This window comes from Amia ocellicauda, chromosome 6 (genome assembly GCF_036373705.1).
Source record: "Amia ocellicauda isolate fAmiCal2 chromosome 6, fAmiCal2.hap1, whole genome shotgun sequence".
NCBI lineage: Eukaryota > Metazoa > Chordata > Actinopteri > Amiiformes > Amiidae > Amia > Amia ocellicauda.
The window spans coordinates 40,922,592-40,935,486 of NC_089855.1; the positions used below are offsets into that span (position 1 = coordinate 40,922,592).

General features: G+C 45.8%; 1 protein-coding gene across 2 annotated transcripts in view; it reads right to left on the reverse strand.

The window, feature by feature from the left end:
• Positions 1 to 11,959, reverse strand: part of LOC136751504 (GTP-binding protein 1) — a 30,001-nt gene extending 18,042 nt beyond the window's left edge. The window contains exons 1-6 of one of the 2 annotated variants that reach the window (XM_066707167.1): positions 11,736 to 11,959; positions 10,963 to 11,160; positions 5,459 to 5,913; positions 1,391 to 1,739; positions 981 to 1,104; positions 616 to 730 (exon numbers count right to left, since the gene is read on the reverse strand). In XM_066707167.1, the coding sequence (XP_066563264.1) occupies positions 616 to 730; positions 981 to 1,104; positions 1,391 to 1,739; positions 5,459 to 5,913; positions 10,963 to 11,151 (1,232 nt within the window). In that variant the 5' untranslated portion in view covers positions 11,152 to 11,160; positions 11,736 to 11,959. Of the gene's footprint in view, positions 1 to 615; positions 731 to 980; positions 1,105 to 1,390; positions 1,740 to 5,458; positions 5,914 to 10,962; positions 11,486 to 11,735 lie in introns of those variants that run through there. The other variant, XM_066707169.1, reaches the window with a different exon arrangement.
• Between the last annotated feature and the right edge of the window lie 936 nt (positions 11,960 to 12,895).

The window sequence follows — 12,895 nt, forward strand, 5'->3', positions numbered from 1 at the left end:
CATTAAACACATCCCCTGAGAGCTATACCCCAACAGCTCTGCTAGACTGACACCCCCGTCAGCCTCAACTCACTTCCACCATTTCTCAACTTATACAGTTGGGACCAAACATACAGTTAGGCTCATAAATATTTAGACCGTGACACAATTGACATCATTTTGGCTCTGTACGCCACCACAATGGATTTGAAAGAAAACAATCAAGATGTGATTTAGGTGTAGACTTTCATCTTTAATTTAGTAGTTACATCCAAATTGGGTGAACGGTATAGGAATTACACCCATTTGTATTTGTGGTCCCCCCAATTTTAGGGGCTCCAAATACATTTGAGCCCCTAAAATTGGGGGAACCACATATAAAAATGGATTTAATTCCTACACTGTTCACCCAATTTGTATGTAGCAACCCTCAAATTAATTTTCGTGGCGTACAGAGCCAAAATTATGACAACTGTGTCACTGTCCAAATATTTATGGACCTAATGGTACAACTTTTCTGGGTAGCAAGTACGCACATTAGTGCTGTATGTGTGTAAGTGCATGTATCAGCAAATGTGTATGTCAGTGAACATTAGTGTTTGTGTGCGTGTCCGTCACTGTCTGTGCCCTGCTCACCTCTCAGAGCTGAAGTTGGAGGCGGTGACTATGACATCATCCTTGTTCTGCACCAGCACTGGAATCTTCCTGCAGCCAGGGGACTTCAGCAATCTCTGCAGCAGTTTCAGAGTCTCTGAGAGTGAGAAGGAGAGAGGGGGGGGGGGGAGAGGTAGAGAGTAAGAGCGAAAGAGGGAGGGGGAAGACAGGGAGATTAGAGGAGAAAAAGAGACAAGTAGGAGAGGGAAAGGGAGACAGTGACACTATTTCCTGTCTCCTCTGCTTCAACTCACTCTCTTCCCCATCATCTCGCCTCTATTTCCCTGTAGGATGTTGGAAAGAAACATGTCCATGTCTATCTTTCTCTCCCCCTCCCTCTCTCTCACCCTGCAGGATGTTGGCAGGGCACATGTCTATCTTGGTGATGACGACAAACACGGGCACGTTGAGCGCCAGCGCCAGCCCCAGGTGCTCCTTCGTCATGCCAACAATGCCCGCATTGCTGCCCACCTGCACAGAGAGAGACAATCTGAGCACACAGGACACTGAAAACCCTGTACACACACTGAAGAGCCTGTAGACACACTGATCACACTGTACATGAACTGTATACATACACTGCATATCCTGAAGATGCTGTCCACACACTGTATAGAGAACCCACCCCACCCCATTAACCACCAGTCTTACCTCACGCCTTTTAGTCCCATTTAACTCCATCCGATCCCCCAGCCCCTCCTCCCTTACCCCCATTCTCTCCCTGCCTCCCTCCCATTACCTTCCTCTGCACCCTCACCATTAGCATGCAGAAGTCAGGCAAGTGGCCGGTCATGCCGAACACAGTGGTCTTCAGGTACTTCTCGTGGCCAGCCAGGTCAATGAAGGTGATGACCTTGGAGGACCGCTCACAGATCTTGGTCCAGTCCAGGCTGCCCCCATGGCTGTCTGGCTGGTTGACCACGCGGCCGCAGTGGTCAAAGCCCAGGATGTCATTGCCCACACTGCTGGTGCGGCCTGACTCCATCTCGTGTTTGTGACGAAAAAGCTTCTGCCGGGCGAAACCGCGGCCATTGTCCAGCTCTCCATGGGTCAGAACGCCCAGCAAAGTGCTTTTGCCCGCATCCACGTTGCCCACCACTGCCACCCTGGGGGAGAGGGGGGGGGGAAGTATGTTAGGGTCTGTTGGTGTGTGCTAGCTGTGTGTTTGGGTCTGTCACCTCCAAACTGATTGGCACCCTTGATAAAGATGAGCATATATACTAAACAAGTAATGAGCTTTATTTTATGATAAAATCTGCATTAACAGTGCATCTCAGGCTTAATGAACTTTGTAGTGGCCTTCCATGGCTTCCTGTTTCACCGGGGTATAAAAATGAGGTAACACACATGTAAAATCCATGTCATCCATCACATGGGGAAAGACAAAGATCTTACAAAAGATGAGGCAAATGGAAGTTAACCAACCAAATAAATCAGCCAACAGGTAAAAAAAAAAAAAAAAAAATGCTAAAACCCCAAATTATACCAGTGTTTCCCCTCAGAAATTTGCATTTGCAGACACAGTAGTTTGTTACTGAATTGTTGAATGGGTGGGGGGGTGGTGGTAGCTTATCAACCCAGGGGTCAGTGGGGGTTAGCTATAGTAAAAGAGAGTGAGGGACAGAGTATGTGTGCTTGTGTTTTTCCTGTCATTCAAGAAGGGGGGGGGGGCTGTCAGTGTCATAGTAGAGGAAACACTGCATATCACTTACTACTATTAGGTCAATAAACAAGAAGTTCAAAACCAGAGGAACAGTGACAAACCTGCCTGGTAGAGGAAGCAAGTTCATCTTGCCCCCACGCACAGTGCAGAAGATAAAATCCAAAGACCATGGTTGGAGAATTACAGAACTTGGTTGCATCTTGGGGTCAGTGGGGTCAACAAGTCTCCAAACCTCCACACTACAGTAAAGATCGTGTTACCTGGGTGATGTGCTGTGTTGGGTATGCTCCAGCCATACGTTTAGGCCATATAGTTCAATTTCCGTTCCATTGGACCACAGAATCTTTTGCCACATATTTTTGCATATTCCTAGAGAGATTTTACCAGGCCTTTTTTCAGCAACAGATTCCTTCTTGCCACTATTCCATATAGCCCAGCTTTCTGGAGCACCTGTATACAAATCATCAAATGAACTGTTTCTCCCATCCTGGCCGTGGACCTGTGTAGCTAATTCAGTTACCATTGGCCTCTTGGTGACTTCTCTGACCATCGACCTCCTTGCCCAGTCGCTCATTTTAAGTGGAAAGCCAGGTTGTAGTTGTGCCATATTCCTTCAATGTTTAACAAAAAAAAAAAAATCATAATGGATTTAACTGAGCTTTTATTTTTTTTTATACTGGTGCTTTTCCAGAACTCTCTCGTACTTGTTTTGAAATGTCCTTGGTTTCATGATGTAATTGGGTATGCTCTCTGACATACTCTGGGGCCTTCCAGGAATAGGTGCATTTAATCTGAGATCATGTGACACTTTAATTGCACACAAGTGGACTCTATTCAAATAATTATGTGAAGGCAATTGATTGGACCACAGCTTAAGTGTAATAGCAAAGGGGATGAACACGTACGTTTATAGTTATAGTTAATTTAACATCAACATTATGTAATACTTTGTGTAAATTAGTAACACAAAAAATCCTTATTGAACCCATTTTAGTTCCACATTTGAACACTACAAAATGTACAAAAGTCCATTAGGGTGAATACTGTGACACTGTGGGGGGATTGTAACGATGCCGGGCCCTCAGGAAATAGACACAGGAACAGGGAGTATAGTGCAGATTTAATTATTACTGTGCTGGACTGACTGAAAACATACAACGAATCAAAAGACACAAAGCAAACAAGTCAAAATCACAAATCCAAAAGAATAGTCAAAAGTTTCCAAGCCAAAAGTTTGTTACTAGGTTTGCGTGTTCTCCGTTTCCTCTTTGTTCTCTGCTCCAACTTCCAACTGCTTCATCCCACTCCTACTCTCCACATAAAAAAAGTGACAAATCTGGGAGATCCTTCCAAAGCATGAATCATCTTTCCAGGGTTTCTGAGAGGTGTAGTGCTGGCCTGCCGGCCCAGTAATACTACAGCTAGCACTACATTACATAGCACAACCCTCATGACTGCAATACCATGGCCACCCCTCCAGAGTCCAATCCAGAAGGTGCAGCAACCAGGCCACTGAGAAACAGAAAGCTGAAGGAGGGCAGCCAGGGCTCCAGGAACACCAACGGCAAGGGGGGGGTTAAGGGATGATGGAGAGCAAACACAGCGACGTCCAGCCACAATGGGCGAGCCGAGGAGGTGCGCAGTGGCAATGGCACAATGTGGGGAGGAGGTGGTGGACAGCCGAGCAGCAGCAACCAGGATGCCCCGTCAAGTGACAAGGGGCAGGGGGACCAGGAAAGCAACCGGGGAGTGAGGCAAAGGGAGCCCTCCAGCAAGTGTCGACATGGAAAGCGGAAGTTGGGGACACGGTGGACCACCCCCCATAATTTCCCTTTGCAGGGTTATTCAGAGGCTCCAGGGGTCAGCTCCATTCTCCTGGACCTGGAGGCAGCAAAGCTTCTGCACCAACTTTCCCTCTTGAGCTCAACACACATAGCTTTCCCCTCCTATGGTCCAGACAGCAGTGTGTCCCCCACGGCATTAGCATCCTTTCCATGTCCCCCTCTGGGTGTGGCAGTTGCAATATAGCATCTGGGGCTGGCAAAAGCAGTTTATCTTGTAGTTCTGCTCCGAGCATCTCCTCTTCTGCACCGTTTTGTTCAACCAGGACATCCTGTGGCCCAAGCTACTCTTCCACCTCCTCTGTGGAAACCTCTGGCAGCGGGAGCTTATCATCCCGGTCTGTCGGTGTCTCCTCCCTCCCAGGCTCGGGGGACACAGGTGGCACAATCATCAAGTCCATACCCTTCTCATATGGGTACATGGACTCATCATGGCCCTTCTCCATACAGGAGGGGCAAATCAGGACCTTGTTCTGAGCCAGCTGGGCCTGCTTACCCTCCCGGGCTCTCTGGGGTACAACGTTAGTAGACAGTCAGTGAACACCCTACTGCCCACCTGCATTTCCGCATTTATGCAATTCTGCTCTGCCAGGTGCAGACTGGTTTCTTCCATGCAGTGGCGCAGTAGGCATGAATCATCCTTCCGGGGCTTCTGGGAGGTGTTGTTCTGTCCTGCCGGCCCAGTAATGCTACACCTGGCACTATGTTACAATACTTATGGAATCCACTGTAATAGCCTATTTGGAAGGGTTGCCAGAAAAAAACCTATATTGAGATATAAGTGCCTGTAGTTTGCTGAATGGCATTGGCACTTGGATTGGAACTGGGAGCTATGGTCAGATGAGACCTTTGAGAGCTCTTTGGCGACACAGACCAGCGGTGGGTTTGGCATTGAAAGAAGGATGTGTATGCATCGCTTATGTTATGGGGATGTTTTGCTTCTAATGGTCAACAGCATCATGAACTCTACCAAATACCAGGACATTTTAGCCAATAATCTGGTGCCAGGAGGCTGAAAGTAGGCCCCAAACAGAACTTCCAGCAAGACACTGTCCAAGTACATATCATAATTTACAAAGAAATGGTTAATTGACCTGAAAAATCAACATTATGCAACAACCATCTCAGTGTCCAGACTTTAATCCCATTGAAAAACTATGGTTTGAATTGAAGAGGGCAAATCATAAGCAAAGATCAAAGGATAATCAAGGATCTGGAAAGATTGGAGTAATGGTCTAAGATCCCTTCCAATGTGTTCTCCAATCTCATAACAAAATATAGAAAAGGATTTATTGCTTAAAGGGGGGGGTTGTGGCCTCACCTGACTTCCAGGAAGTCTGCCTCACCCACGCTGCGGCGGATGAGGTAGTCACGTACGCGCCCCCCTGCCTCAGTGCGCTCCCTCAGCAGCACGGTGTGGGCACCCAGCTGCTGTGACAGGGATTCCACTGTCGCCACCGAGGCCTGCATGTCCGCCTCACACAGCCCGTAGTCACCCCCATCTGAGAAAGGATGAGAAAGAGGGGAGGGGGCAGACAGGGTTGTGGGAGGGAAGGAGAGGTATAGAGGGAGTGTGAGAGGGAAGATGCACACAAACAGAGAGAGAGACAGACAGACAGAGAGAGACAGAGACAGAGACAGACAGACAGTGAGGGCGCTCTGACCTGACCCCACTCCCACCACGTAGATGGTCTCCCCACAGCCCTCTTCCACGCGCTCCTGCAACTGCCTGAGCAAAGAGTCATACTGCTCCCCACTAGGACTCACCAGGGCCAACTGTCAGATGGAGAGAGAGGATGGAGAGAGAGGAGGGGGAGAGGAAGGGAGACGGGGTAAGAGTGAGGCAGTGTGAGTGGGAGAAGGGGCATGATGGGGAGAGAGACAGGGAGATTGAGATAAGGAGGAGGGGAGAGAAAGAATGTGAGGATAGTGGGAATGAAGGAGTGCAGGTAAGAGAGGGTGACAGACAAGGGGAATGGGAGAGGAGGTTGTGATAGAGGGGAACAGAGGGGTAGTTGGGGGGAAAGGAAAGAGAGAGGGGAGGAGGGGGGTTAATACAGGTCCACTAGTACATCAACACTGCACTGACATGAGATGAGAGAGGGAGAGGAGAGAGACAGAGAAAAAGACTGGGCTTTAATAAAGGCTCTCTCCCCTACCCAATCACACAGCCTGCAGACAAACTGTGTAGGCCTCTTCAAAGGCATATGCTGCAAGGGGGGGGGGGGGGGGGGACAGATCAATAGGTCTGGCTGGCATGCCCTGTTTGAAGCCAAACTATTTACTGTCGAGTGGTAAGGCACTGTACAGACACTTGGTCTGCTACAGCACACCGACATCCTCACACCGAAACTACATTAGTACTGTACAGTGCTCTACTCACTATAGACAGTCAGCTGGAGCTACTCTAGAACTCCATATTAACATGACATGTCTATAGAGCACTGTACACACACTACAGTTTGCTGTAGCTCACCCAATGATAATGCTGTAGACAGAGCTGAAGAGTGACAATGTGGGTGGGGGAGGGGGTCTGTCCCCTACTCCACAGGGATAGCCCCCCGGCCCCAGGCACCAACACAGCTGGACACTCTCCCATACAGGAGGCACCAGGGGGGGCAGTAATGATTTTCTCATTGACCCACTACTAGACTGACTGTTATACACCGTTTCCACACCACACCTGACACAAGGCGTCTGCTTTCTGAAATTGTAACTACAGTAATGGCGGTCGCTCTCAATGCGAGAAATGCGGTAGAAACTTTTGCAAAGAAGGAATGTGTGTGTTTACCTTGGGAAAACTATTAATCTGGAGCAGTAGTATAGACGCTTTACGGACTGCAGAAATACAAACCTTACAAAACTTAGTGGTTAATACAACTGATCCATTAATTACGGAGTCAAAGATATTTTTTAAAGGAATCCCATTCAAAATAGAAAGCTGTGCGATTCTTTATTTTGCGATATTGATAAAGCTGGAGGTATACAGAGAAAACATGCTAACTGAATTTGTGGAAAAAACTGTTCGAGAAAGTTATGATCCCAGAGTGTTGTAGCTGTATTTCTATACACATGTATTTGTTTTGCTTAAGAAACTGGCTGTGACTGTCACACTGTATATTTCATGATATAGATATGTAGTGGCTACATGGGACAGATTTAAACCCAGCGAACTGTAATTTAATAATGAAACACAGTTAATTCTCCCACAGATAAATAATACTTAAATTAAGCTATATTGTTAATGTCAATGTTAATCGGATCATGATATAGGGAGAAGTAACACAGTTATTTACAATGCGCCGGTAAACAAAATAAACTAGATGAAATTAAGTGATGTCACTTAATGTGATGTACTTTTGAATATCTGGTATAAATTATACTATAAGACTGTGTTAGATATTGTCAAAACGTTTCAGCCCAAAGCTTATTGCACTTTAATGTTAGAGGTATTTCAGTCTCCAGTTTAAAACACTAAATCCCAGAATGCTGAGTGTCCCAGGAAGCGTTTTGACCTTCCTAGGGCAGCTGGACTTCATGACAATGAGTGGAAACGCTATCGGGCATAGTGTAGGTGCACAGTTACAGCACGGCCATGCTGAGGTGCACCTGAACGTGGCTAGCAGAAACGGGGTATTTGTGTATCAGTCTGGCATGTCAGTCAAGCAATCAGTGTATTAACCAGGAAGTCACAGGTACAGTGAGGGAAAAAAGTATTTGATCCCCTGCTGATTTTGTACGTTTGCCCACTGACAAAGAAATGATCAGTCTATAATTTTAATGGTAGGTGTATTTTAACAGTGAGAGACAGAATAACAACAAAAAATCCAGAAAAACGCATACTTGGTGGCAAAACCCTTGTTGACAATCACAGAGGTCAGACGTTTCTTGTAGTTGGCCACCAGGTTTGCACACATCTCAGGAGGGATTTTGTCCCACTCCTCTTTGCAGATCCTCTCCAAGTCATTAAGGTTTCGAGGCTGATGTTTGGCAACTCGAACCTTCAGCTCCCTCCACAGATTTTCTATGGGATTAAGGTCTGGAGACTGGCTAGGCCACTCCAGGACCTTAATGTGCTTCTTCTTGAGCCACTCCTTTGTTGCCTTGGCTGTGTGTTTTGGGTCATTGTCATGCTGGAATACCCATCCACGACCCATTTTCAATGCCCTGGCTGAGGGAAGGAGGTTCTCACCCAAGATTTGACAGTACATGGCCCCGTCCATCGTCCCTTTGATGCGGTGCAGTTGTCCTGTCCCCTTAGCAGAAAAATACCCCAAAAGCATAATGTTTCCACCTCCATGTTTGACGGTGGGGATGGTGTTCTTGGGGTCATAGGCAGCATTCCTCCTCCTCCAAACACGGCGAGTTGAGTTGATGCCAAAGAGCTTGATTTTGGTCTCACCTGACCACAACACTTTCACCCAGTTCTCCTCTGAATCATTCAGATGCTCATTGGCAAACTTCAGACGGGCCTGTACATGTGCTTTCTTGAGCAGGGGGACCTTGCGGGCGCTGCAGGATTTCAGTCCTTCACGGCGTAGTGTGTTACCAATTGTTTTCTTGGTGACTATGGTCCCAGCTGCCTTGAGATCATTAACAAGATCCTCCCGTGTAGTTCTGGGCTGATTCCTCACCATTCTCATGATCATTGAAACTCCACGAGGTGAGATATTGCATGGAGCCCCAGACCGAGGGAGACTTACAGTTATTTTGTGTTTCTTCCATTTGCGAATAATCGCACCAACTGTTGTCACCTTCTCACCAAGCTGCTTGGCGATGGTCTTGTAGCCCATTCCAGCCTTGTGTAGGTCTACAATCTTGTCCCTGACATCCTCGGACAGCTCTTTGGTCTTGGCCATGGTGGAGAGTTTGGAATCTGATTGATTGATTGCTTCTGTGGACAGGTGTCTTTTATACAGGTAACAAGCTGATTAGGAGCACTCCCTTTAAGAGAGTGCTCCTAATCTCAGCTCGTTACCTGTATGAAAGATACCTGGGAGCCAGAAATCTTGCTGATTGATAGGGGATCGAATACTTATTTCCCTCATTAATATGCAAATTAATTTAAAACTTTTTTGAAATGTGTTTTTCTGGATTTTTTTGTTGTTATTCTGTCTCTCACTGTTAAAATACACCTACCATTAAAATTATAGACTGATAATTTCTTTGTCAGTGGGCAAACGTACAAAGTCAGCAGGGGATCAAATACTTTTTTCCCCTCACTGTATGTGCCCTGAGCTTTCCCTCATTTCAGTACAATTTCATCAGCTGAGGGAGTGGCTGGCCAGTCCCTTCCCCTGACTCCTCTCAGGGTTATGGACTTGCATCTGTCTCTTGCACGGTGCAGGACAGTATTGCATCGCTGTTTGCAATTAGCATCAGCCTGATACACTACAGGCCTTTACACATCAATCCATTTCCCTGCACTAATGCATGTATTTTCTATCCTGATGGGAGTGGTCTCTTTCAGGTTTTTCCTTTAATTTGTCACCCATCTGTATATGCTCTTATCCATATATACAGTAATTTACTTCTAGTTTTTTGGCTAACTGCAGCAGTCTGGGTAGATGCTCTGTGCATAGGTTACAAATCCAAAGACCCAGATCAGTAGATTATAGTACAAGGGTCCAGTCTCTGCTGTTTTGTCTCAGTGAGAGGCAAACAGTATAGTTCCCAGTCTCTATCATTCACTCTCTTTGTGTCCCAGTGACTCACTATAGTATGGTATTGTATAGTACAGTATAGTATAGTGCAGAGTCTGTCTCTCCTACCAATTCTGTGATTAAATACATACTACGGTATGGTATAGTGCCCAGTCTCTCGCTCTCCTGCTGAGTTCCAGTGACTAAATATAGTATGTTATTATATACTACAGTATACAGTGTCTCTCCTGGTCTGTCTCAGTGAGAGAGTCAACATGTAACAGAACAAAGAAATACACAAAAAGCATGTATGTAGTGACTATCTTCTTTAGTGGGCAGTGGGAGTGGGAAGTGGAGAACAGTGCAGCTGTACTGTTAATAACAGTACATAGGTAAAAGCGGAGAGCTGGGAGTGGGGGGCTATACAACACAGGGGCCGAGTGAAGAGGTCAAACAAGTATAGGAATAACTATAACTATAACTAAAAGTCTCCGTATCGGTTAGCTAGAGCAGAACCGAGCCAAGTTCAGAACCGCTCTCTAACACAGCTGTGTCGGGTACAGTGGCGGTTTGTCCGTCAATGGCAGGGCTTGCTGTTGCAGTCTCTAAACGTTAAGGATTGACTTGGGAAAAAAGTTTCACGCACCGGTCAAGTGCTTTTCAACTTATCCTGATTCACACAAACAGTTACGACGTCGTCTGTACTAAGTTGTGCCCGTGTAGTATTATTACGTCAATCTGAGTATTATGATTACTGACACATATCACAACAAACTCGCACTTTTTCTTACAAAACATCCAGGAGGAAAATTAATCAGACCTTTCTAGTTCGGATTATAAAAAGTTAGATACAATTGCATATTATTATTATTATTAGAAATCGATGGGTTTGTTGCCATAAGTTACTGTAAATAAAGTGACTATTATGGCGACGTGTCATTCAATCGATTGGGTAGCCTACATCACGACTCCATCTACACTACTATAGCAGGTACTATTTACAACCTCAAGAGACACAGAGAAGTAACATTATCATTCAAAATAATTACTCCACATACGCCATGGACTAGCTTATAAATAAAGAGTGACTAAATTAGTTTTACGGGTTTTCAGTCTGTTGTCTTTCAGTGAGCTTTCTCCAAATCAAGAAAAGAAAAAAAAAAAAAAAGACACTCAGGCCTACCTTACTGGTGAAGTCTAAGTGATCCCCGGGCTCGCCGTTGAAGATATCCCCGTCGTCGCAGCACTCTGCCCCGTCGGCGTCCTCTCCGCATCCCCGCTCAGGAGCGAACATGCAAGCGGGTACCGGCGGCTCGACAGCTGCTATGGGTCCCGGGCTCAGGTTCGGCTCCGAAACCGATACCGAAGCCATCCCCTCCGACTTGTGGGTAAATGATAGATTTATAATACAAAAAATATATATGAATAAAAAATTAAATTAAAAAAAAGAGACTCAAACTCAAAGCTAACTCACAAAGATACCGGTTTGTCAAACAGACGGTGTAATTTTGCTAGTATTGGGCAGGTCAGAATATAAGAGGACATAATTTGAAGAAATTGTGCATTAATTCACTGAACACTAAACGAGAGAAAGCGAAGCCGCTGCACATATTACGATAAAAAAATACATGTTTGCTAGTGTTTGTTTACGGCTCTCAACTAAATAGGAGGTATTAACACACACTCAACCCAGCCCTCGAACATGCAAACTAGCTACTGCATAACAATTAGCCCCGCCCTCATTAAATATACTCCTTTTGCGTCTCTCGCCACTAAACCTTTAAGCATGACCACGCCCCCTACATTGAATATGCAAAGAATATGCCAGGCACGTTAATCCAATCAGACGGTGATGGCTTGCATATCATTACGGAGGGCGGGCAGGGTCACGGTGCACACGACCACTCTCTCCGCCTCTATTGCGCTACGTTGCGCGGCGTCAGGGGTCAGACAAACCTGTTCACGTCGATATTCCCGCAGCCACTGTGTTGCAGAGACCTTCTCAGAAATAGGGAGATGAGACTCGGTTAGAGTGTGGAGGAGGAGGGGTGTGTGTTGTGTGTATATGTGCGGATTTGTATCGTGCCCGTTTCTCTCGGTTCGCCCGTACAGCCTACGTCCTCCTCTTCTGAACCAGTTCGGCCACTGTTAGTGACGTCAACGTCCCGAACCTGAAGCTGATGCAAACGTAAGCAAGGAACAAGTGCGCCCGTGCGCATGCGCTCTCCGGCTTGTGTCTGATCACTGTAGTTCCACCTTTTCATCCCAAAACAAAATTTCAAGTAATTACGAATAAACGATATAGACAACTGGCTGCCATTCTTTGTGGCGCAGCAGCAATGTTTGCTATTTTTCGTGACTTCTGCTGTATTCTTGTATCTCTGTATAACAATTTAAACTATGTATTGCATGTGCACAGAACGAAATTATTATACTACACAATATGTTACGTCGGCACTGTGTCACCCTTGACAAGTATTTACCTCCTTCGTTAGAGACCGTGTGATGCTGCCATTGCTGTAGTGTAATAAACACTGTCCATTACACTCTACTGGTGTGTCAGGGGAGCTGTCAGTCGACTGAGGAGACACGGATTCAGCCCCAGAGAGACAACTGTCATAAGTCCAGTTGACTGAACTGGGTTAAGACAGGAGGCCTTAGTAGAAGGAAGGGGGGTGTTAACATTGTTCACTACAATATAACTTTAAAGGTTGGTTTAAATTACTCTAATGTTCACAGTCTTGCAATACATACTGATTGCATTATACAATTATCATTATGTTATTACCATTAATACAATAAAATCCAGGTTGCAGGTGTACACCACCAATAGTAGTACACGTTACTCGCAGCTAGAGGGCGACGCTTTCAAACGATTTGCGAGGGAAATTCAAATGGTCTGTTAAAGGAGACCTGGGAAATTGGCGAACTATAATAAACAACCAAAAAAAATCGATTTGAGTCATCCAGATCTTAGTAAAAATGAAAACCAGAAGACCCTAGCTCTCCAGGACAGTACAGTACAAAAGGGAACTCCAGCCCAGGTCCTGCAGAGCTACAGTACAGTAAAGTACAATACAAGTTGAGGTCCAGAATGCAATCAAATGATCAAGCCA